General features: G+C 39.5%; 1 protein-coding gene and 1 long non-coding RNA gene across 14 annotated transcripts in view; both read left to right on the top strand.

The window, feature by feature from the left end:
* The window catches only part of PER2 (period circadian regulator 2), a 52,877-nt gene extending 39,763 nt beyond the window's left edge, over window positions 1–13,114 (top strand). For 12 of the 13 annotated variants that reach the window (XM_075158136.1, XM_075158137.1, XM_075158133.1 and 9 more), the window contains 7 exons: window positions 1,408–1,581; window positions 1,842–2,102; window positions 3,515–4,362; window positions 6,848–7,034; window positions 7,573–7,765; window positions 9,399–9,549; window positions 10,608–13,114. In XM_075158136.1, coding sequence (XP_075014237.1) covers window positions 1,408–1,581; window positions 1,842–2,102; window positions 3,515–4,362; window positions 6,848–7,034; window positions 7,573–7,765; window positions 9,399–9,549; window positions 10,608–10,754 — 1,961 coding nt within the window. In that variant the 3' untranslated portion in view covers window positions 10,755–13,114. The remainder of the gene's footprint in view (window positions 1–1,407; window positions 1,582–1,841; window positions 2,103–3,514; window positions 4,363–6,847; window positions 7,035–7,572; window positions 7,766–9,398; window positions 9,550–10,607) is intronic. The other variant, XM_075158126.1, reaches the window with a different exon arrangement.
* Window positions 13,115–18,185: 5,071 nt separating this feature from the next.
* On the top strand, window positions 18,186–20,217 carry LOC142085794 (uncharacterized). The gene is made up of 3 exons (XR_012674823.1): window positions 18,186–18,456; window positions 18,622–18,721; window positions 19,674–20,217. It is a non-coding gene; the product is annotated as an uncharacterized LOC142085794 (long non-coding RNA).
* The last annotated feature ends 5,331 nt before the right edge of the window (window positions 20,218–25,548 follow it).

Here is a 25,548-nt window from a genome sequence, read left to right as displayed (position 1 = left end):
AGCTGTTGTCATTAAATCTTCCCTACAAACAAAATACTGAGTAGTTGATTGAATATCTGGACTGTAGATGCAATAAGCTTATTTATACTTTACAAAATACAGCAGGATTTTGAGTTTTAGGACTTGAATCATTATCAAATGTAAGATATTCGTTTCATAGTTGGGACTTGTAAGAACAACCAGCTGAAGAACCTGGCAGCTAATTAGTGGCAACAAAAATATGCATATTACACAAGAGAGGGTAAAATGCAGCATCGCACTGCTCTCAGTGTTGTGTGAGGCACAAGAACCCATTTGAAAGGAATGTCCAGCCAGATGGGGATTACTGAGGATAGCTACCTAAAAAGTCTGCTGTAGGCAAAAACATTAACTTAATTTGTTAGGACTTAGGTATATCATTTGATATAGTCCCCTGTCTGGTTGGGGAGCTAAAGTGAGGAACATAACTGGTTAGTACAAGAATTGCGAGACCGGTAAAGAACTATACGTAAATTAGATACTTGCTGATTCAGCCTCGTCATTATATGTGGCTGAAGGGGAAGTGTCTAGTGGAGTTTCTCAAAAATTGGTCTGGAGAATGATCTTGTCTATATTTCCTTTTGATGAGCTGCAAAAAGAAGTTCTAATGCAGCTTTTAGAACCAAATTGGAATGCATCAGGAACAAAGTGTCCTGTAGAGGGAATTGAAATGCCTTGAGAACTAGGGAGGAAGAAATGGTGGAACTAGCATCATGCAATTTAGGAACACAATTTCTGCTGTCATTTGGAGTCTATGCAGTTCTAGTTGACAGAAGATGTGGGTTCACTAGTTTTTTGGTGCACTGATGACTGAGAATGACGAAGCCACCAGCATATTCTAGTCAGGAAAAAGGCAAACTTTGGGTCTTAGATATGTGTTATGCCAAGAATTCCTACTAGAGAAGGGATGTTTTAATGCTGTTTTCTGATGCACTGGTATGACCTCTGCTGGATTATTGTGTGTAGCTTTCAGGTGAAAGACTTTAAATAGGTAGATGCTCAGAGCAAAGCTGTTAGGATAACCAGCTAATGACAGAGATTAGTGTACAACAATATGGGAGCTGGGCAAGACTTAATCTTAGGCTGGAAGAGGCTAGAAACTTTCTTCCAAAATTGTGCCGTGAAAGGAGAGAGAAGACCAGGAAAGAGCAAAAAGTCTTTAATTGAAAAGATTTGGTTTGGCTGTATGTGAAAGTAGAGGATTGGATTTGGTTGCTCAGAAGTCAGTCTATTCCTAAGACGTTCTTGGTGGAATAAAGTAAAGTAAAATGTTCTTCTTTTGTCTTGTCAAGCACAGTTTAGCCTTACTGTTTTGCAACCCTAGCAGCATATAACTTGCATTTGCTCTTGTTTATGTTCAGTAAACTACAACTTTATTTCTTTTAATAGATCCTGCTGTGTTGAAGGCATCTGGTAAATCAAATGGTCCCCCAGTGGTTGGTGCTCACTTAACATCTTTGGCTTTACCTGGCAAGCCTGAAAGTGTTGTCTCTCTCACAAGTCAGTGCAGCTACAGTAGCACCATTGTTCATGTTGGAGACAAAAAAACACAACCTGAACTAGGTATGATTTTTGCTAACAAATTTTCTCCAAAATGGCGATTGCTAGCAAGTTTCAACTTCAGATGTGTGAACAGCTCGTATCTGCTTGTGAATTACATTTTCTTACAGCTGAAATGTTCCTATGGAAATGGAATAAATAAGGACAGAATTTGTATCTTAAATTTACAGCAAATTTATTACAGAATTGTAATAGCTTAAAAATGCGTAAGCAGAGCTTTTTTCCTTCATCTTGATTTCCCCCCCCACTTTCTATTTCTGTAGAAATGATAGAAGATGGTCCAAGTGGAGCAGAACTCTTAGATGGCCAACTTCTTGCCCCTCCATCCAGCTCTGCACATGTAAATCAAGAAAAGGAGCCATTTAAAAAACTGGGACTTACAAAGGAAGTTCTTGCAGTGCATACACAAAAAGAGGAGCAGAGCTTTTTGAATAAGTTTAAAGAAATCAAGAGATTTAATATTTTTCAGTCCCACTGCAATTACTACTTACAAGATAAACCAAAAGGACGGCCTGGTGAACGTGGTATGGCAATAGTTTTCACGATAAAACTTGTATTTATATAGGAAGTAAATCCTCTTGAGAAGGCATTTCCATTTTTAGCTGTATTGTGGGGCCACTGCGAATAGTGACAGTTGCATGCTATTTTTAAAGTCCACATAAAAATTCTTTCTGATAAGTCTTGCTTGAAGATTGAGAGTGGAATATAGCTTTTAATGTAATAACTGATATTTTAGTAACTAATACTTTGATTTTTATCTGTTCACTGTGCTATTACTGTCATGTATCTACTTTCAAGGAACAAAAACATGCTTTAGCATGTTCGCTTTACTGTATCTATGCTTGTATTCCCTTGCTTTTCTTTTCCTTCTGTCTTTCCATCTGTCTTTTTTTCAAGTTTGTGGTTTTGTATTGTTCTCAGCCCATTTGCTTTACATCCAGTTTCCCCCATTCCACTATTGTGTAATTGATGAAACAATCTGATGATTGATTGGTTGCCTTTAATTAATAATGTGATCAGTGGGATGGAAATGGCACAGACTAGCCGTAATAGTGAGATTGTCTTGTTTATTAGGACTAGGAACTCCGGATGGCATTTTCAGAAGTGCTGATCTGACTTGACTTGGAACAGAAGTCAGACACTGCTAAGCATTTTTTTGCAGATTCTTATCTTCCATTTTTTATTTAAATAGTTATGCAGGTCCTTGATTTAGGAAACCTGTTCTGGAACCCTTTAGTCCCCTTGTGTTCTTTATTCTTGATAAACTTTCAGCCTATCTAAAAAAGCTTTAGACAAACTAAAAGTTTGAGCAGCTTTTAGTGCGAGAAGGTATTTTATGGATTTTCTCATGTCTGTAATCAGATGAACTGACAGCCTTCACCTAGGAAAGAGTCGCTTGGTGCAGACTTCTCCTAAAATAAGGTTGTAAAGGTAACATGCTTTTTTCCCCTCAGGAAATTCTTTTCTTTATGTGTACTTTCTCTTCTTCTGCTTTTTTTTCCCCTGACCTTTTCAGTTACAGACCTGCATGACCTTAACTCTCTAGAAATGCTTTCAGTCATGTCCCATACTGCTTTCATTGTAATTGCTGGAGTAATTAGAAGTTTGCCCCTCTGGGAGCCACTGTTTTGCAGCTTTGTACTGTTTGGGTGACACACATTTGAGCCTGAATTGATCCACTGCTGCTCTTTTTTCTTCCATGGTGTGTCAGCATGGTTTTCATTGCCCAGTTAGCTCAGCTCTTGTGCTAGAGGTAAAAGTGAACGTGACTCCTTCCCAAATGCTTCCATTTGGGTAGGCTAAGTCCAAAACTGTGGTTTTGGGCAGCTTCTAGGGATGACAAGGTGAAAGGGATCCATCCGATCGCAAGTAGGATCCTTCCTGATGCGTTTTGGGTTTTTTTTGGTGTGTGTTGTTTTTTTTCCTTCTTTTGCAGGTGGCCGTGGACAAAGAAATGGCACTTCTGGAATGGATCAGCCTTGGAAGAAAAGTGGAAAGAACAGGAAATCAAAGCGCATTAAACCACAGGAGTCTTCGGACAGTACAACTTCTGGAACTAAATTCCCCCATCGGTTCCCTCTTCAAGGTTTAAATACTACTGCTTGGTCACCATCAGACACTTCACAAGCGAGCTATTCAGCAATGTCTTTTCCCACTGTTATGCCTGCATATCCACTTCCTGTTTTTCCAGCTGCAGGGACAGTGCCAGCAGCTCCTGAGACTTCACTCTCTGGTTTTAATCAATTGCCAGACTCTGGAAATACTTGCCCTATGCAACCGTCCCAGTTCTCTGCACCCCTCATGACACCTGTTGTAGCTCTTGTGCTCCCCAACTATGTTTACCCAGAGATGAACAATAACTTGCCTCAAACACTTTACCACAGTCAACCCAACTTCCCTGCCCATTCCACTTTCTCTTCACAGGCAGTATTTCCAACACAGCCACCATTCGCTACACCCAGCCCTTTCCCACAACAGGCATTTTTTCCAGCACAGCCATTCCATTATAATCCACCAGCAGAGTGTGAAAAGGTTCCTGTCACAGAGCCACGAAATGAGCCATCCCGTTCCTGCACTCCACAGTCAGTGGGTCCTCAAGACCAGGCTTCACCACCTCTGTTCCAGTCAAGGTGCAGTTCTCCTCTGAATCTTCTACAATTAGAAGAAACCACAAAAACTGCTGAAAGTGGAGCTCCCGCGGGTTTACATGGAGCTTTAAGTGAGGAGGGAGTCATAGGCAAGATCATGACAACTGATAACTGTAGTGGAAAGGGATCCTTACCAGTAAGTATGCTGATGGGTTTTGGGCTTTTTTTTAAAGTCTTCACATTCTTGAACGTATCTGAAGTTGTTAATACGTAGAGATGCCTAAAATTCCGCGCACACCCCGCTTCCCCCCACTCCGATTTGCTGTCTCTGCTACATTGTTTTCAATCCTTTCACTTGTGGGATCTGTTTTAATGATAAGACAGTAATCAGTCAATATAAAGTCAGGAGATGGACTCACAATTGTAGTTAGTAAATTCAAACTTCAGCAGACTGAATAAAATGTGAAATCCAATCATTAGAATAGTCTTAACCTTTAAAAATTAAAACCACCTTGTTGTTGTTCTTCTAAAGTTACACTAGGAAGCAGTTTTGTTCCACTTTTTTTTAAGAAATACGAATATGGATAAGCCCATTGAAAAGCAGTGAAATAGATTTAAAATAATACGAGCACTTTATTTTTAGCAAAAAGTTAGGCTAGTGAATTTGCATGGAGGAGGGAAACAATCTCTAAGTGGTCTGAAAGAAGCTGATTTAAAATAAAATCACATCTTTGTTTACGAACAAGCAACCAAAGTAAAGGAAGAATGAATTATTACTTGCAGACCATAGCTTTTTTGTTTTATTTGGTGCACTAAAACTACACTGAGCTATTTGGTAACTTCAGGGTTTTTTATTTCCTGGCTCATTCAAATTTGACAAATCAGTTTAACAAATAACCTTACAGAAATTTCAGATGGAGTAATATGTCCGAAGAGGTTTCTATGACAGAAATATGTAGGCTAATATTACTGTTTTCTAAAGGCACCATAGAGTATCTTTGTAAATCTAAGTCACTTGATGGGATGGAGTTTCAACCTAAACCTTTTAGATTGGCTCCTTCCTCCTTCTTGCTTTTCTTGTGCAGCAGTTTGTAACTGGTCTCTGCATCTAATGGTGCAGTTACAGAGTAGAACTTGGGTTCACTGCTGATTAAAGGCAAGCAGGCATTGGAAGGGGTGGCCTTTACTTTTAGGCATGTCTGAGATCTAAACTACTGTAAGTAATGGGTAAATGCATTGCTAGTGTTGATGCTAGCAGCTGATTAGATGACTTTGTGCAGCGAGTCATATGCATGTGTCTACATTAGAAGTTATGAAGGAGGAGGAAGGAAAATCTTCTGAAAATGCTTGTTCCTCACATTGTGGGGAATATTTAGATCACCATGTTAAACTTCTCTCCCTGGTTAGTTTCCAGATGATTTATTTTACGTAATATTCTAGTTATTGATCCTTAAGGGGGACTAATGCAGGGAGAACAGAGAGAAACGGATTTTGTTACATCTATGTTTTTCTAGAGAAACTTCCAAGCTTGATTGATACAGTGCAAAAACTTGTCACATTCTGTTATTACATGCTTGTTATCTCATGATCTTGAGAACAAATATATTTGGTTTTCATTAAAAAAAATTCTCTATCATAGTTGTGCAAATGCCACTTACGGAGAAATTTTCAGGGATATATGCATCCAGGACCATGTTTGGACTAATATATTCTGTGCACTACATAACATCTGTGAAATCTTATCTCTGTAAGGACTTCTGACTTGCACTGTGGTATAACAGTGCATATGTGATAGTCTGTAACTTACAGCATACTCTGAGATGCCTCTGATGGATTAAAAGAAGCTCGATAACAAAACTTAATAGTAACAATTTTGCTGGCAAATTCATTTGAATTTCCTTGAACTGGTAGTTCCTATTCTTTAGAAACCTGCAAAATGTAACTTTCTGTAATTTCTTCATCACTTACTGGAAAATGAGGACAATAAGGCATTTGTTCAGGAATGTGTTAAGGATAAAGGTAGTTCTTTCCATTATTATGTATTTTGCTAAGTTCTGTCAACCTTAATTTCTAATATTTAATTTTTAAACTGACTTGCAATGAGGTTTTGCTTATATTAGAAATCAGTGTAGTTAATGCTCTTTCCCCTGAAAACATACAAATAAATTATCTTGCCTAGGAAGCTTGCATCTGGGAACACCTTCTTCCTTCTCAGCATGCATTGAGAGTAGTAACAGTGATGGACTGTTCATGCAAATCTCTTTGAGATAGATTACAGTAGGAGCAACTGCTAGTATGTCTTAGGTGGCTTGGGTGAATTCTGACTTGTCCAGGATAGTGGGGGCTGTCAAAACTGAATAGCAAATGCCTTCCTTAATTACTCATTAAACTATATATATATTTTTTTTTAAAGAGAAATTGAATTGAAATCTCAATCTTACTGAAGGACCACTTGACTGCCTATCAGTCCACTTCATTATTCCTCAGTTGGTCTTGGCATATGTTATTGGTGGTTGTCTGTCTTTGAATAACTGTGTAAACATATTACAATATAAAGTGAAATGGATTAATACTAAATGTAAATTATTAGTAATGAAATAGCCTGGTTTTTTGGTTTTGGGTTTGTTGGGTTTTGCGGGTTTTTTTAATTTTATTTTTTCTCCTCCCCTTCTTATCACTAGGCTGAATCTCCAATGGATGCTCAAAATAGCGATGCACTCTCCATGTCTAGTGTCCTGCTTGACATTTTACTTCAAGAAGATGCGTGTTCAGGCACTGGTTCAGCTTCTTCAGGGAGTGGTGTATCTGCAGCTGCTGAGTCTCTGGGGTCTGGATCCAATGGCTGTGGCATGTCAGGGAGCAGAACAGGTAACACTGGCAGTGAGTACTCTCCTAGCATTTTAGAAGAATTAGAGCATGAGATATTGCAAACACCACTTGAACATCAAGTGCTTTATGTAAAAATCTTTATTGTCTTTAATCCTCATTGCACAGTTTATTCTTGATTTCTTTTTTTATTACTTAACATGAAGGAATTTCTGTTGTGCTTGATTTACAGTATAGAACCTTTTTTAAGTGTGTGTAAAATAGCCATTAAGGTATTATGTAGGTATGATGGAATAATGAAGAAAAAATACTGTATTCCTTCATGTTTAATTTCAGAGTTTTTAATTTAAGTAAGCTAATTATTCTGTTGAAATTTAATGCAGACTTAGCTTGAGAATTTGAGTTTTAAAAATACTAATGCAGTTACTTAGGGGTGGAAGTTCCCTCTGTTTAAAAAATGAAATAAAACAGTGGTTGTATTTATACTTTCAGTTCTCTTTAATCTTCTCTATTTTCAAAGGCATTCAGATAATCTATGTACTTGACAATTTCTAATAGAACTTTAAATTTGTTTTTAAAGGTAGTAGTGAAACTAGTCATACCAGCAAATACTTTGGGAGTATTGATTCCTCAGAAAATCATCATAAAACCAAAATTAAGGCAGAAATGGAAGAAAGCGAGCACTTCATTAAATATGTCCTTCAGGATCCGATATGGCTTTTGATGGCAAACACAGATGACACTGTTATGATGACTTACCAGATACCTTCACGGTAATTCCAATGTCATAGTCCTTTATGAAACGTATATATGTTGATGGGAGCAGGGTGTACAGAAGGAAAGATATATATGAATCTCCGTCTCAGTAAATTGGTTTTAATGTTTAGCTCAGTGTCAAGAAGAATTCTTGCTTCCTTTATATTTTTTGTATACTACACAAGAAGTTCTCAAAAAGTAAAAATTATTTGATTAGGCTTACCTGTATTTTTAGATCAATTACCTGAGCTGAAACTAACTGTATATTTTTTGAAGCTGTTTTATCATTAGTGATTTGTAATTACTTGCCTAGAAATCCTTGTAGTCTGATTAGTAGATCCTGGCAAGTATGCTTAAATCTAATGATGGTCTGTAGCATGGAAAATCTTTAGTCCCTGGCTGTTGTCCTTGAGATGCCACATTCAGCGCCACACTGCTTTCTCTACCTTGTGCTTTCTTTTTCCTTGAGTTGTTAACTTCCACATGTTCATTCTTCTCCAAAAGTTCCCATTCAAATAGGACAAGGAAGTAGAAGATAAAAATGTAAGGTTTCTAATAGAAAAAAACTTCATTTTTTTTTTAAAAAAAAAGCCTGCTTCAATAACAAAGAGCAGATATAGGGGGAGGGAGGGTGACAAGTCTGTGGATTTTTTAAATTTTCTTGTTTATATTTCTTGGGAGCAGTGAATGGTATTTTGAAAGGAATAGGAAGTTTCAGTAAAGACAAGTCTTTTGAAGGGAAGAAACACAAGCTTTCAAAATACAGAAGCACAGGGATGATGGGGAAAAATATAGAGAACACATTGTAAGAACGTTAGAATTTTTCCCTAGATTTAAAAGTACTTTGGCATTTCTCAGTTTTTGTAGCCTGAAGCGTTGACAACTATAGATAGGAATTCCAGTAGACTGTAAGAGTAGCAAAGCCTGCCAAAGAGAACATAGTATAAAACAGGGTATTGTGATAAGAAGAGTTAAGCTCACTGTCAGAGCATGATGCCCAAGTAAAGGCAACGTGTTCTTAGGTATGCTGCAAGGAACAGAAATAGTCCTGGGTTTCTTGGAACTTGCTTTTATAGAGGGGTATACAGCTTGTAAATGTTTGGTGTGGTGTGGGTTTTTTTAAGTTTCTGAATCAAAGTGGGGCATTGAGGGGAGAGAGAACATTGGCTGCTGAAGTAGAGCAGTGTTTTCTAAATCTCTCCCGCTCAGTCCTGAAGTTTAATGCATTCTTGATGACCTTCTTAAACATTTTACTACTTCTGCTTTAGTATCTCATGTGTGCACCTACTGTCTGTTTTGGGTTGTCCTTCCAGTGAAGGGGAACTTGGAACTTACTGCAGCAGTAGCAGAGGGAAACTGGAGTTCTTGGGGGTTTCACTAGTAGTGCTGCTTGAATAGCTCTAAGAAAACTGTTTTCACTGATGGGATTTGAAAAGACAATGAGCCAGCAGAGACGCATTAAAGTTGTCTGCAAATGCAGAAAGCTGCTGAAATAATCACACTTAATTTTCTTTCAATATCAGATTTGTAAGCTTAACATTCCAGAACAAAAATAGTCTTTAAAAATGTTAGTATTTGACTGTGTAACCTTATATAGGCATAAAGCCCAGAAACTGTTGAAGCTGAATTTCTAAATACATTTTATTTTAGAGATTTGGAAACAGTTTTAAAAGAAGATAAGCAGAAATTAAAGCAAATGCAGAAACTACAGCCAAAATTTACAGAAGAACAAAAAAGAGAGCTTATTGAAGTTCATCCATGGATCCAGCAAGGTGGACTGCCAAAAACTGTTGCTAATTACGTAAGTTTAAATGAGTTAGTTACTTTTGCATGTATAACAGTGCTTAAATTATTAGCTATGTTAGACTTTTCCATTCCTGTTGCTATGAAAGCTTGGTCAATTGTGCAGAGAAAAAAATTAATTCAAACTTCCATGCAGTGGTTTCTGGCTTGATTTACCATGTCTTCTTTCCAATGGGAAGGTCAAAGTAGTGATGAATACAGTATAAGAAATTTCCTTCCTATTTCTAAATTTCTGTGTATCTGTTTGAAATCCTTTATCAACACAGCCAGAAACATCACTATATAAAAATCTCTATTTTGTGCGCAGAAACTTATGCCCATTGCTTCCTAGAAAGTACAAAATTAATGGGAGTACACTGTTCCTTTTTTTTATCAGACTTCTCATGGAGGATCATTTCTTGCCTTGATTCTATAACTGGATCAATGGCTTGAAAAGCAAAAAAAAAAAAGAAAAACCAAAACAAAGCATCCTTGCAGTTTTACTTGTTATCTGTGTAGTTTACTTATTCACACACAAATACCTGATTGCATTCTCTTTTTCCTAAGCTTTCCATCATTTGTAGCTTTTTTGCACATAAGTTATCAAATGCAGAGGCTCTCTTTGCACATGAGTATTTCAAAAGTCAGTGTAACAGAATTGCAGTGGAATCCTAATCCTGGTGTTAATGTTACTGCAGTGTTAATACTATAGCATCCAACTTGCGTAAGCGTACAGCTGCTTCAGTCTCTTAAGCACTGCAACTAACATGAACGTATTATTGCAGCGTTAGCAATCAAATGGAGGAAAGAGTGATTGGAAGTGCATGTAAAATGTCAGCATTATAAATGATCTATGACATAACTGCTTCCAGTAGAGTTCTCAAGTACTTGTATTGATTTACTACACGTCATAAAATGATTGTGTGTGGGAAAGTTGGGGAGTGGAATATATCTGGTAGTTGCAGCACAGATGTAAAGGTTCCCTTGGAAGCAGGGATTGCATGCAAATGGACTGTTGTTTGGAAAAGCTTTTTTTTTTTCTTTGACTTAAGAGTGTTTCTATAATTTTCTTTTTAGGAATGTATTTTTTGTGAGGACAATATACAGAGCAATTTTTATACATCATATGATGAAGAAATCCATGAAATGGACCTTAATGAAATGATTGAAGACAGTGGGGAAAACAACTTGGTTTCCCTGAGTCAAGTCAATGAACAAACATAGCCTTTGAGCCTGTTGTTTTCAAAGCTGCTTCAAAACTACAGTGATGATCCATAATGGTTTCAATCTTGTATCCAGCAAGATGAATCCAGCTCATAAAAACAAATGTGTTTTTCTTGCTCTACAAGAGTCATTTGTGAATGAATCTCTTTTTAAATGGTGGCAATCTCTTCCCAGTAAGGACATTGTTGAAGATGGTATAGGTTTTCTTTAAAAAAGAAAGATTCATATTTTGCACTTACATGCCTCAAGTATTTCTTTATAAACTATAGGAACTTTCATTGATGCCTATTGTTTTTTGTAGAGCGGGTTAATGAGTACTGAAAATCCCCTTACGTACATATGGTTCTTCAAAACTCCTTTTGGTAATGATTCAGCGTTACAAATTGTTCTAGCAATTTTGCTTAGTGGCTCTTTAGCATTGTTCTTAATGTTTGAAGTGGTCCAGCATAGTAGAAGAAATAACCTTCAAGCAAATTAATTCACACTTGCCCTTCTCATACCAGTTGATCCCATCCTCTTTGTTTCCTATAGTTTTGAATGTAGGAACCTTTTTTTGTCCAAGAGAAACGTTGAACTAATTTTGTAAGACGGACTTGGATTAAAATAATTATGTGAATGTGTAAGAAAGTATATAGATGAGTGCTGACAACTTTGTAGTCTTTTCTTTAAATGGACGCTGCAATACTATGAACTGTTCATTACCTTGAAGCATCATTTCTGAGAATTTATACTCAAGAAATCTTTATGCATAAAGATTTTAAAAACTAAGACCACAGAGGATGACTGCGTATGCTCCAGTGACTGTTAGACAAAGCTTGGTATTAGAAAAGCTTAACCTTTTTTTCTGATTTGTTCTGTCAGGAGGTTGGCCATCAGTTTTTCCTGTGTGGCTAAACAAACATCAAACTTGTATGTGGCAAGAGAGGATTAGACATTTCTTGTCATTTGAAGATGGTTCTTATAAAAAAAGAAGTGATTTTGAGAATAGCGATGACTTTCACTATATTTGAATTGCATAATCTAAAATTTAGCGTGGCTGGAATCCTTTGCTGTCAAGGATTTAATTTTAATGCCTCTGAGATTGTATTGACTTGAATATGTATACTTCATGTACTTGTGCTGTTTATATATGTTGGATGTGGGAAGAGAACACAGAAGAGCAACTTAAATATGTTGGTTAGTTAAAGGACATTTAGTTGCAGTATTTCTAGATGTCAGCTGTAGGTCTTGGGGTGAAAAACATGGAGAAATTTAATTAACTTTGATATGTTTGTCTTAAAATATTTTTCATGGAAAGCATTTCCTTTTTTTATTAGGAAAACATTGCTATTCACTGAAATTTAAGGTTATTTTCAGTCTATAAAAATATTTCTCTTTGTAAAAATATTTCTCTTTGCATACAAAGAGGATGTGAAGTTAGATCTGACACCACCAAAACCACGCAAAAGTGACTGGTATTTGCTTAGTGGAAGAAATAATTTGTGTAAAGTAATTAGTTATTAATTGGACAGTGTCATGAGGAAATTTGCACTGGAGACAGGTTCTGCAGATAGCAGTGTGTGTGAACTTGTGAAACAAGTAGAATCACAATTTAAAAAATAAGTATCTTAAATGTAGTGTGAAGCACTAGCCAGCAAGATCTGATTCCTGTCTTTAATAGTTTAGCAAGGTCAAACTTAAATATATGTAAATATAAACTGAATGAGAAATTTTAAAATGTTGGTGTTCAAGTCCAATGTATTAAATGTTTTAATCATAAATGGAACAGTGCAGCTATACCAACATATTAAATATATTCCATTTTTACATGTAAACACAAATAGTTTTAATTGGACCAGGGTTTGGGAAAAATAAAAGCTTTATATAAAAGGAGTGCATCATAATTATACAAATTATTTTCAGGGACTTCTCAACCACTTTGAATTTCTTTGTTTTAGCATGCTTTTTTCTGTTTTTTTTATTATTATTATTGTTATTTGTTCTCATTTCTTTTTTTTTTTCCCCAATGACCATCTTGTAACCGTAACTTAGTGAAAGGAAGAGAAAAGTATATTTAGAGCATTTTGTGGATGTGCTTTACTTATGGACTTAATCTTGCATCCTTAAAGTGTTTGCATTTACAGGGTGGTATTAAAATATTTTCCTGTAACTTTAAATCTACATGCCTCCATTTATAGATAAGATTCTGAAGCTGTAATTTTTCCAAACTGTTGTAAGATGATTTCTTTGTGATGACACTTTGTCAACATGTCAACAATGTTTTCTGTACACTGTGCAATATATTTTGGTTTTGCCACTTGTGACTAATTTTTATGACTTTGCTTTTTAGAAAACTGGTAAATAAAACAGATATATTTTTAGTTGCCTTTTTGTTCCTTGAGCCTTCTACTCCATGTAAGAAGCAAAAATATATGCATTATTGATAGTATGTGAACTGGTATTTCAGACTGAAGAACTTCCAAGCTATGAAGTTAGTTGTGGCTTGCCGCCATGAAGTAAAATTGTTGCCAGCTTGTCTGACCTGTAAGCTTACCGGTCAAATGGAAGACTGATGAGTGGAGAAAGTGGGGACACTTGAAGGTTTCTATTTTCTCATTCTGAGCAGTGATGTAGTTTAGTGGGTGTGGGATGCTGCTTTGGACCGCCCCTCCAGTTCAGGAGGTACTCAGGTTATGAGACCCTCATTAGGTCTTTTTTTCCATGACTCTGTTTTGAGAGGTTTGTGTTTTTTTATAACAGAACAAGCTAGTGCAAACCCTAGTTTGGTCATGAGGGACCCAGATATTTCTCTGAGCTGCAAAATCAAGGTGTTTCTGTACCACAAAACAGTTCACCACACAGGTGAATTGCCTTCGCACCAAGGGTAGACTTGTAGTGTTGTGCACTCTGTTGCCGAGGCATGCATTTTAAAAGCATGCTTGTTCGACACATCATCCAAGACCCTTTGATGTCGTCTGAATTGACCTAAATACATGAGTAGTTCTGTGTATGTGAAGTCTGAAAACACTTTTGTCCTAATAGCACCTTGGTTCCTTGCTTAGCTAAAAATGCAGAGGAGAGATATGTTGATGAAGCAGTTTACAGAACTACAAATCTGAGTGTCATGCACGTACACAGGGTATCTGTGCAACTCAGTAGAGAAGGTATTGTGCTTGCATTTGGATGTAAGTTTTTATAATTGATATATAACACTGAGAGAACTGAAGTGCTGCTGATGCAATAAATTGCCAGGTAATGTTTCACAGTTATTTCTGCTTCTGGTAATTTTTTGCAATCGTAAATGTAATAAGAGTATGAGTTAAATGTGATTTCAGGTATTCGTGTACTCCTCCTTGGTGATGTGCCTCTGTCAGCACTCAAAGATAGTGGCTTGCTTTACACTGCAGAACTGTTGCGAACAGTCTCTTGTCAGAGGGAGTTTCTGCCACCTCAGCAGCCCCTAGGCGTCACTGGTGTCCTGCGTTATATTTAGCAGTTTTGCCACCCCTGTTTTTCCACTATTCAGCTTCTTGTATTTTGGGGCTACTGAGTTTGCTATGACATTACTTGGTGTAAAGGGAAAGATCTGTGGCTTGAATTTCAAATAAGATGATGAGAAAATTCATAATGATGATCTGTTGGCCCAACGATAGTCAATGTAAATATAAACTTTCTGCTTGGAAAAGGGAAACAGACTACTGAAAAGTATCAGATTTTAGTCTATTTGACAGCTGTCATGAATTTGGAGGAAAAAAAAATGCTCTCCTTACTGAGAATTAAGATCCTTGATCGTTCTTTTGTCTCTCTAGCAAGGGTGGAAAGAACCTAATGCATTGATAAGCCTCTGACTCAAAGAACACGGTGAAGTGAGTTGCGTGCTTTGGCAAAGTAACAAACGGATTACTTAAAAGGAGAATAACCTTTGTAGGTGTACTGTCCAGAAATTCCAGTGTTTACTTGCTCACAAGTGGTTAGGCGCTTGAGAAATATATTTGATCTATTGAATGAGGTAGTGAACAGCTCATCAGCTCCTTTTTCTTCGGGGCTGTGGAAGAGGACAGTATTTTTAGGGGTGGTACACAAGGTGTATAACAACTTTGTCACTGTGCTTCACTGGTGCAACTTCAAACAAACAAACAAAAAAACCAAACACAAAAACCAACTTCTGCCAGGCTTCCTAAGTGGAAAAGAAGTGTAAGACTGGGTAGCAACTGAGACAACTGAATCATGGGTATTTCTCTTGGCATCTGCTGAAAAAAGTCTGAGGTACATCAGGCTTCATGTGCAATAGCAGTGTGTGTGATGGGGTTTCATTCTACAGTATTTCTGGCTCTGGATTATATCTAGTAGTTGTAGACAAAAAGAAGCTGCTGTGGCAGCACATGAATACTGTTTAACCTTAGTGGACAATATGAAAGTATAAAAACACTTGCCATTCACTAATAAAGAAAATGCTTTTTAGCTGAAGCACACACTGTGAAAGAGGTCCAAAGTCCTGAGGCACTATGAAGGAGCAGTTCAGGCGGCAGGCCCTTTGCTTCTGGTGTTACTCACAGGACACATGTTTACACCTGTGAGGGGAAAAAAAAAAAACAACAAGCAAACAAAAACCACCCCAAAAAAACCCAACTGTTGTCAACACTGGATTAACCAAGATGAGCAGGTGCTGTGGCATAACTGTGATGCATTTCCCGTGCGGGGTACAATGATTTCTGTGTAATACAGAATGGGGAAATTAGTAGTGAGACAGTTCTCAAGCACCTGCTGCAGCTGGGGTAGGTGGCTTGGTGGGGGAGCAGTTACACCATCAGCCTTAGAGGGCCATACTGCTTTGCACTTCATTTGTTTTAACCAGATAAAAGGAGACAAATCTAAGGATGGATTAAAATTTCCTGATATTCCAGGATTTGTCAAGGTGTACTTCTCTCTCTGTAGTCTGTGTATTAATACAGCAAGACAGAATATAGCGAATTTATTATGCTCTTTAAATTGCTATAATAGTCTAAAAGTAACCTGCTTGTGTTGCTGTTGCACTGTCAAATTCAAAAATTCTACTTCTGTCCAAGAAAATATTGGCTGTACTTTTTTTTTTAAAAAAAATGTATTTGGCCATTGTTTGTCTAAGGTAAGGTCTACGGCTTTCCCTTCTGTAGCTGACTCCCGCTGAAATCTCCTGTGGCCTTTTTACATAGGGGAAACAAAAGAAAACCAAACTTAGAAACCAGAAAACCTAGGAACCCGATCATAGAAGTGCTGGATAAATTTAGCAAATGCATTTCTCTAGTTGGCTTTAATCTGTAATTTTCTTAGCTGTAGGAAGCAGAAGAAGGGTTGGGTGGCCTGTGATTACCTCTGCTCCGATTTCGATGAGCGCTGGGACTGGAGCGGCTCAGTTCCGCGGAGCCCTGGCGAGACAGACTCAGTTCTTTCAACTTCCCAGGTAAGAGCCACATCCGTGGTGTGGGTTGTACACAGGCGTTTACACTAATGATTTAATCTGAACTATCTGTCCGTTCTGTATGCTGTGACTTGTGCTTCTGCTGACTGCATCTCTCCAGCTTTTAAGTGTTTGCAGTTTTGCTGGGAGCATATACAAAATTACTGGAGCATATAAAGACTGAAGCCGATACATAAATTGGGCTCAGTGCTTTTCTTGTGCTTGTGTTAATAAACTTCTCCCACCTCCCTTAACTTTCAGTTTGAATTTCAGTTTGAATACTGACAAATCCGTCTTCCCATATTTTGGAAAACTGTTTTTTCATGGTTCAGTTATATTTCTAAATTTGGTAAAACTAGAGGTTTATGATGAAAACGATTAATTGGATTGCAGACCAGCTTTTTTGTGCTAAGCAATTAGGAGTAGCAATAGCTGCAATGCAGAGGTACTGTTGCTTCTAGAGTCCTAAAATATGTGGTTTGTTTCTAAGAAATAAAAGAACATCTTGTTATTTTTCTCTTGTAGCGACAGAACATGTGTAATTTACTACACCAACCAGTATATTTTAGTATCAGATGGTAATTAAGTGAACTTTGTTGTATTCTTTTGTTGTGCAATGTAATAGCTATCTGCTGGAATTGTTTCTCTTCCTGTTTGGGCTAAATGAGGGGTTTATTTACTAAAAAAAAAAAAAAAAAAAAAAAAATTCTCTCTTCAGGAGATAATGGAGTTGAAGAAAAACATGTGTCTGCATCAGGGCTTGGAAAACCCAAGAATGACCTGAAAGGACTCTGGCTCAGGATGATCTCCCGGAGTGGCGTGGATGGCTTGGTACAACCCCAGCCCTCGAACTGAGCTCCACAAGCTCCGGGGCTGCTCTGCGGGTGCTTCAGGCCCTCGTACAGAGACTCCCTTACCAGCCTGGGGCCAAAAGCAGCACCTTAAGTATTGTAATTTGTGCATTTAAAAAAGCCTATGGTGTGACACAATGCAGAAAGAAGTGACAATGTGAAGAATGTGGCGATCGGGAGTTATTTCCAGTGTCTATATGCAGTTGTCTTTACAAGCCCCTCCTTTTTTGTGTTCTGGAGAGCTGCTGCCTGCCTGCGCGTAGTGAAGACTTTGTCCCAGCTGCTCTGTGCGGGCCGGAGGGAAGGGGAGGATGGGGAGGAGCGTCTTCTGCTCAGATCTGATTTCTAGGAAGATGCATACCTCTCCCTAAACTCCACCTCCCTGCCCGCTGCTGAAGGCTGGAAGACTTTTGTTCGCCGTTGGTTGCCTTGAAGTTCTCTTTTGCCTCCCCTCCTTTCAGAGACAAATCCAAATATAAATGTATATATTTCAGAATTGGGTTGAAATTTGTAACTGCCGAAATCACATGGCAACAATGAAGGATTTCCACATAATGTAAAGAACTAGGAAATTCTTCTTCCGTTGTCTTTAGTTATGCGTATACAAAAAGACGGTTACCAAACTACTTCGAATGAAGGCACCTAAAGCTTTGGATGTAGTCAGGCAGTGTATTTAATATTCTCTTAAAAATAATTACTTTGCGTTACATGAGCAGTGAATTTAAATGAGATCAACAATAAAGACCTAATTATGAAAGCACTTATGCACAACATTGTTTTATTATTCCTACCAGTCCACCTACGATCCCTTCCCTGTATGTACTCTGCCATTATGAGGTGATGGTTAAGTCTTAAATTTAAAGAATAGAATTTTCAGGGATTTCTGGTTTGGATTTTTGAGGAAAATCTGTTTGGTGAATTTTTTTTTTTTTAAAGTTTGTCTGATCGTCTATTAGCTAACAGATTAGTAAAATAAACATGTCTATATCCTAATCTGAGTAAACCATTTATAGTCTTGAATTGATTTCACAGCAGAACGATTGAACCAGACTGCATACTGTAAATGGTTTTACAAATTTCACTTACTGACAGAATTAGTTTGATGAAGTGATATATGACTGCCTTTGTCACCTAATTTAGTATTCATAGACCTCTGAAGTTTGTGGTGTTAACTTTTACTCATTACACTGACAACAGTGGCTTTACAGGTAGAGTCTTCTTGAATGTATTTGACAAGATCAAAGGGTCCAGATGCTCAGGAAGTTGTTGAACAGTGGCGCTGCCCACAGTGCCTTCCGAGGGGACAAACTGAAGTAATGCAGAGGAAGGTCAGGATATCTTGGCCACAGTAATGTAAATCCTCCATGTGTCTGAATGAGCCGGCAGTAAATTAGGTCCCGGAAGCGCAGCAGTGTGATCTAATGTGTTTTAAGAAGTGAGTATAAATGGAGATGGTATTTATCACCCAGTTGATTTGTACAGTCTAACTTGCTTATTCAAGCATTTCCAAAGAAGACTTTTAAAACTTTCAGATATAAAATTTGTTTTTCAATTGAGAGGAGGGTAGGAGAGAGAGAAATCTGTATTATTTGTTCTGCAGGAGCGTTCCCAGGAGTATGGATGCTAACAGCCTTCCCCAAACTTCGCAGACTTTATCAACTCAAGTAGTAGCGACTTGAAGCTGATTGCCAAAACTTACTGTGAGTAAATTGCTGTGATTAAATGTATCCACAGCCTTCCAAGCATTGTGTGTTGCCATACCGCTAAGCCTGTTAGATAAGACTAGGGTTGAACTGTGACACCTGGGCTATATATAGAAGGTGACAGTTTGCTGCTCTGGAAACATTTGGGTTGTTGCACTCTGGTTTGTGACTTTCGTGAAAGAATTGGAGGAAGAGGATAATAACACAGTTCCAAAGGACACTGCTTCTTCTTTGAAATCATTTAACACTACCTTTTTAAAAATAGTTTTATCAACAGTAAAACACAATTTTATCTTTCTCTGGGTGAGATGTAGCGGTTCCTTGTCAGAGGGAGAATTTGAGAAAGAGATAAAGACGAATGTCTCTGGAGTCATGTAGATATTTGGACCTTTAGGAACAGTTCATTTGAATGGAGATGGGGAGTTGTTAAAATACAAACACAAAAGGAAGGCACAGGGTTAAATCTGTGTGCCTCCAGGAGCTGTGACCATAACAAATGAGAAAGTTGTCAAAACAGGGAAGGTTGGAATTGCCTTGTGTCTAGACAAAAAGAAGAAAAAAAAATTTGAGGAGGAGAGAGAAAAGTTATGTTTAGAGCTTTTGGCAAAAGAAGCTACAGCTGCAGAGCCCAACCCCACGAAGGGCTGCGTTCACCTGGGTTCTCTGCTAAGCTACATTCCCGAATTTTCAGAGTCTCGCTACAGATCTGAACTCTAAGGTAACACCTAGAAACTGAGTCAAATCAAAATTATGTGTCCAGACACTTCAGATTTTTGTCTTTGAAAACCAAACCCCAAAGAAGTAATTGAGCTACTTGAAGCCATCTATGGCTTTATTCAGAGCAATGTATAAAATAAGTTTGTCTGAACAGCTTCTTAATATTAAATGTTCGCTAAAAACAAAACCAGTAAGTACAAAACATGTAAAAAATGATGCTCTTTTGTTCCAGGGGAAGGACAGGGGAAGTGGAAGCCCTTCCGCTTTTGAAGGTGCATGTGTTTTATTTCTCGCTGCTCAGATGCCATGGTTACAAGCACTACGGAAAACAAACTGGTGGTACCAGGTAGGCTCCCCCGCTATTTTCCAGCAGTCCCAATTTCTCTGCCCATTAGTGGGATTCTAACAGGAGATGGAGCGAGGCTGAACGTCAATGCGTTTCAGCAACAGAAAGGACGAGATGTCAAAATCTTCTAATTTGGGCCAGAGAGCTGAATCCTCCCCATTACGCTGTAGGATTCTGCTACATTTCTCAGGGGGCATGTGTTGTGAGCAACAGTTTTGTTTTGGTTTCTCATCAACAAGAAATGAAGGAAAGGTGAAGGCAACACACGTAGCTGGAGACTTCCCCACAAACCGATAGGTTTTCCCAGAAGCGGTGAAACGAACCGGGATCCCCAGCTAAATCCCTTACTTCTTGCTTGGCCAACCATCGGTGTTTTCTTGTGGCAAGGACCTGTTTGTTACAGGTGATTCAATGCGTTGAACGACTACGTAGTGAGTGTCTGTATATGCTGTATTGTAAAAGTAACTAACGGAAGGTTTGCCAGACTAAAGAGTCCACCTGTTTGTGTACACAAGATTTAAAAGTACTTAGCGTGGCATCCACTGTATTCAAGGAGGGAGGTAATACCTGAGAATTCCCTTGGTACTGCCAGCGCTGCGGGGATCCATTTTCCCAAAGCAGGCAGGCAGTATGCTTGGAAGCATGCCATTTGGGAGCAAAAGGGGAAGAACAAAAAACTCACAGCCAAACCAAACAGTGTTTGAATGCATGCAACTTTTTTCTTTCCTGATCTACTTCTTTTACATGACACTGATTATGTTTGTTTGCGTATTAAATTTCCCATCTGGCCTATGTCATTTACATCTATTAATTTTACATGCATGTGTGTGGCTGAGTCCGAGTGGTCCTTGCTAGGCTGGCCAAGGAGAACTCGTCTCTGAAGTGATCAGGGTTGGATGGGACTTACAAAACCTGTTTGGGTGAACAAATAAAGCAAGAAGATAGAGCATATGCATCTGTCATTCACCCTAGAGACATCAACACTTGCTATTCATGCAAAACCTTAATGTTTCACCCAATACCTGAGTCTCATAATATTTTAGTCATAGGAGACTTCGGAACATAAATTCGGAGGTGTGTTTTTCCAGCTGAATTGGCCAGTTAGGCAATAAAAACCCTACCCTTGAGAGATGTGTGACCAGTTCTTCATTAATGTAATTCTGGAGTTAAATCCAAACTGCATGAATAGAGAATGGAGGGAGGAGTGTCCGGCAGCAGACTTGGTCCTAGGAAACGGAGAAGCCTTTGCTTGCTTTGCGTGTACTTACTTGAATTTCACGTATAATACAAATTGAAGCACAAGAAACCATTGGCTGCATTCAACAGCAGTCACTCCTGCGACTTTCCTTTTTTCTCTGGCAAATAAGACAGCTTTTTCATCAGCTCTGTCACAGCATTTCTCCCCTTGTATCTGTGCTATAAAATGATTGATTATAACAGCTGTATTTTGGTGTGTAACTGTATAAACCCACAAAAGACACAGGCAAGTTGTTGGCAAATTCTCTTTTTATCTCCTCTTTCCCCCTCAAAAAACCCTGAGATAATACTTCTCCCTTTGTGAAGCCTTGCTAGAACTGAACTGTACTATAGAACTAAGAGCAAAATGTTATTGGTTGTCATTATAGCAACTGGCACATCAGTATAATAATATTTTTGTTGCATCTTTTAAACTTTAAAATAAAAAAAAAAAATCCCAAGGTGATAAAGCAAGCAGATAGATGTTACTACTTGTCCTCCCTGGAAATGCAGCCAATAGACCTTCTACCAAATAGCTGAGAGGTAAGAATCTGGTTGGTGTTTTTTGGTTTTTTCTTTTTTATTTTTTTTTTTTCCCTAAAAGGGGTTCAGAGGAGTGGTGCTTCTGGGAAGGAACAGGGGTGGGAACAGACTCCTAAATAAGCACAGAGCATCAGGATCTTGGGTTTTTGCATTGTATTTTGAAGACTCCCTTTGTCACTGGAGTTTTCAAGCCTTGGAGCGACGCTCTGCTTCAGCGTTGGTTGAAAGGATGTGAATCATTTTTCCTGCTTCCTGCAGCAATTGGAAGTGCAGTCTGTCCCGCTGTTACTGAGTCACCCCGACTGGCCATGCGCTGTGACAGCCAGCGTGGCCACCGCTAGGCAGCCAAGTGCTGCTGATAACACGCCGCAGCAGAAAAGCAGCTGCGTAGACCTGTTGGTTGTCCCAGCATGACAGTGCGGCTCTGGGCAGCTGCTGCTGTGCATGCGAACGGGGCACGTAAGGTGTGTTGTAGGAGTAATTGTGCCCTTTGGGTCTTATAACCTCCTTTTTGAGACCAGCTCCAGATTCAGGAGCCTTCCAATTTATGTGTCACTTCATACAAAGCTTTCCAGGAACTAGAGGACATTCTGGGCGCTCCATACAGGCATCCCAAAGCTCCCAGTCACTTGCTTGTAGGTTGCTGTCATGGACTTCTCTGGAAACTTGTGTTGTTTTATTAAGAAACTGCTGGTTCAGTGGAGGGGTTAATGAGTGGGAGGCTTGCAGCTGCTGTGAGAGTAGCAGCTACTTAGTCGAGATTTGCTCCGCGGAGATTTGGTAAGAAGCTGTGCACTCCCTCTGCCTGCATGAGGGGATTCAATTACACTTGTTTTCTGACCGGTTTATCCGCTCATGTGAAGGATAGGAAGAACCTGGACAGGCTCAGGTGCGTGTAGTGTAGTCTCGGACTCCTGGTACTCTGCAGGCAACTGCTGAGGGTCCGCGGAGCGGCAAAGGAATCTCTGTATGTTGTTTTGGAAGGGGGCAATGTGCAGGTAGATACCACCCATGTTGGGGATCAGCTGTGAGTAACGAAGACCCCCGTGTTTTATGAAGGCGGTCATACACACCAACCAGCATTTGCAGGCCCAAAGGAGGCAAATTCACTAGAAACTTGCATGATTCAGGGCTCGGTGAGGCACGTGGGTGCTGGGGACAACCTCTCTGAGTTGGAAAAGTTTGACGGGGCTAGTAACGGAGTTGATGTCTCTTCTGTTCCCCCCGCCCCGAATCTGTGGGACACCAGTTGCAAAGGCTGTTGCGTGGTGACAGTAGAAGGGGTTTTATAGTGACTTTCCTTAGCGCAGGTTGGGTCTGGTGAACTCAGCTTAGGGAGACTGAAATTCTAAAGTTTTGCTAGTGTGCCCTCGGTCAGGAATGGTCCAAACCCCAAAGCACAGTGAGGCTTCCACGGCGGGCTGCTGAAACCCATTTTGAAACACGTAGCTGAGCGGCTATGCAGGTTCCAGGTGATGCCCAGTAATTTCCTTTTCCCCTCAACGGGCACATCATTTGAAGGATACTTTTACAGTGTGCCTCTTTGGTGGTGATTTTAAATTGGGCTAGCTTGCTTTGTACTGAAACGGGCTAGGGTCTTTGCAGACTTCAGCTGAGGGAAACTGAATCTGGGCAATTCCTGAAGCTATCTGCAGATGTGTGTTTGAAGATGCCCCAGGTCTGCACTTTCCTGGATGCAAACAAAAACTACTCACCATGCTTTCAACCTATATTTTAGCCTGAGATCAATGTGAAAACTAAAAAACCACAAATTGAGGTAATTTTATACTTAAGAAATATAAGGCCAGAAGGGATCAGCTAATGTAATTCCCTGTATGTTGTTGTTTTACTAAGTAGTTTTTGTCTGTAACCGAAGCAACTTTTATTTGCTTCTGGAAAGGTACTCTTTCTCACTTGACCTGATGACATTAAGAGTAAGGAAATTCATGACTTCTTCCAGTGTCTAATTTCAATCTTTTTCTTTCTCATTTCAAACAGCTTGGACCCACTGTCTAGCTCTTGGCATTTAAGGCTCTACTTTATTGGATGAAAAGACCTTTTGAACCCACGACTTCCTCAGCTGGTAAGTGAGCGATGTAACATATGTATAATATAACATGTGCAGTATAACTAATCAAATCACCCTCAATCATCATTTTGTTTAACTAAATTAAGCTTAAAGTCTTTTGCTGTAAGGTGTATTTTCATGTTTGAATGTTTTCTGCACCAGCTTTGATTTTTTCTTTTTTTTTTCACCTTCTTAAAATGCAGTGCAATGAATTGCACTTGCTGAAAACAATCATGAAATGCTAATGTTGTATAGGGAGCTAAAAATACCATGGAAGGAGAGAGACTATTTTTTCCCCTTTTCTTTTTCTTTAACTCAGCTCATGCAGAAGCCTGGGAGGCTTAAAGTGCACAATTTCATGACACTATCCATTTAGATAACTATGGGCTCAGGAAATCTCTGTAAGAAAGAGTATAAATGCAACTTGGAACCAGGGATCTCATGCAAGAAAATGAAAATATGTCTTAGGAAGCAGAGGAAGGATAGGCTTCTGGTTAAGCCAGCCAGATTGGTGGATTGGTTTGATCCTTGAGTTTTCCATATGCTTCCTGCATGACCTTGTTCAAACCTTTGTGCCCACCTGTGGAGCAGGATGATGTTCTCCTCCCAGGTTCCATCCATACTGGCTTGTGTTTCTGTGGTCCAGGTGAGCACGGCCTGAGCCGTGGCTGGTGGGCCAAACTCAGCAGGGGCCATGCTGTTCGGCCCAGTTGTTTTCATCAGCAGAGAGAAGGAAGGGCTGGTGGGCAGAAGTCTCGGTGCGTTTCAAAAGCTGAACACCAGGTCCATAAACCCCATGTGTCTGCACCCATGTCCCTGTAGGGCGGAGGAATAGTTAGGGCTGGAGACCTGCTGGTGTGTGTGTGCGCGTGTGTGAACATAGCTGATGCTTGGAGATGGGGCCATAAATTGGGAAATCCTAAAACTGGGCTCCAACAGCTGGAGATGCCAAGACTGGGTGGCTCCTTGGGGGTTTTACCTGTGGAGAGTTTACCGTAACGTGGCAAGTCCTCCCAGCTGACCTGATCTAACAAGGAGCGGTTTTCCCCTGCAACAGGTGTGAGTGGCTGACGTGCAAAGAGAGGGGAAAACGAGCCCTTCTTTCTCTTATTCTTCAACTGCATATCAAAAGAGAGCCCTCTTGTTAGTGTGCTGCTCCTCTCTCCTTCTACAAGGCGGTGCGCTGTCAGATCAGATAGTCTGTTTGTATTACTTTGGAATGGAAAAGAATAAAGGCAGTTTCTATAAAGGAGGACTTGAAAAGGCTTCACTGGTTTTTCATCAGAGCTGCTGGAAACCTCCCTTCCCCCCCACTGCCCCTTCCCCAGTCCCACCCCGAAACGCTCACCTCTTCCTGCCTTTGTCAGGGAAGTGTCAGATCTGACACCTTTGCAGTAAGGTACAGAAATGCAAATGGAGAAATCCAGCAACACCTAATCAGAGGATGTAAACTTTCTGTGAACCTAATTTGTGGATTTAAAAAAAAAAAAAAAAAAAGCCTTATTGCTAACACATTTCTAAAATGCTTTTGACACTTTTTAAAAAACTCCTAATCGGACTGCTTTGACCTGGCTTTTTCTTTTCAGCTAATACAGGACGGAGAAGCGCACAGGGGAAAGGCCTGTTATCCCCCTGCTGTGGCTCTTCCTAACCATCCCGGCCTCGGGAGAGCAGCTGGCCGGGCGGCCGTGGCCAGCAAGCTCGCAGCCCCTCGGCGTGTTTCCTTCCGCAGCAGCGGGGATGGGATGTGCCCAGGTCTCCAGCCATCGTGGCAGCTGTGCAGGGAGCTGCGTGGGCCCACCAGCCTGTGAGGGTTACCCCGGGTGCGGGAAGTGCAACAGCACTTGCAGCAATACACACAGGAATGGGAATGGGAGCAGGTAAATGGGGAGGGCCAGCTTCAGCTCCGATTCT

The sequence above is a fragment of the Calonectris borealis genome, chromosome 9 (genome assembly GCF_964195595.1).
Source record: "Calonectris borealis chromosome 9, bCalBor7.hap1.2, whole genome shotgun sequence".
Classification (NCBI taxonomy): domain Eukaryota; kingdom Metazoa; phylum Chordata; class Aves; order Procellariiformes; family Procellariidae; genus Calonectris; species Calonectris borealis.
Note: the sequence above shows the minus strand (reverse complement) of the source record. Positions and strands in the feature narration are given on the sequence as shown.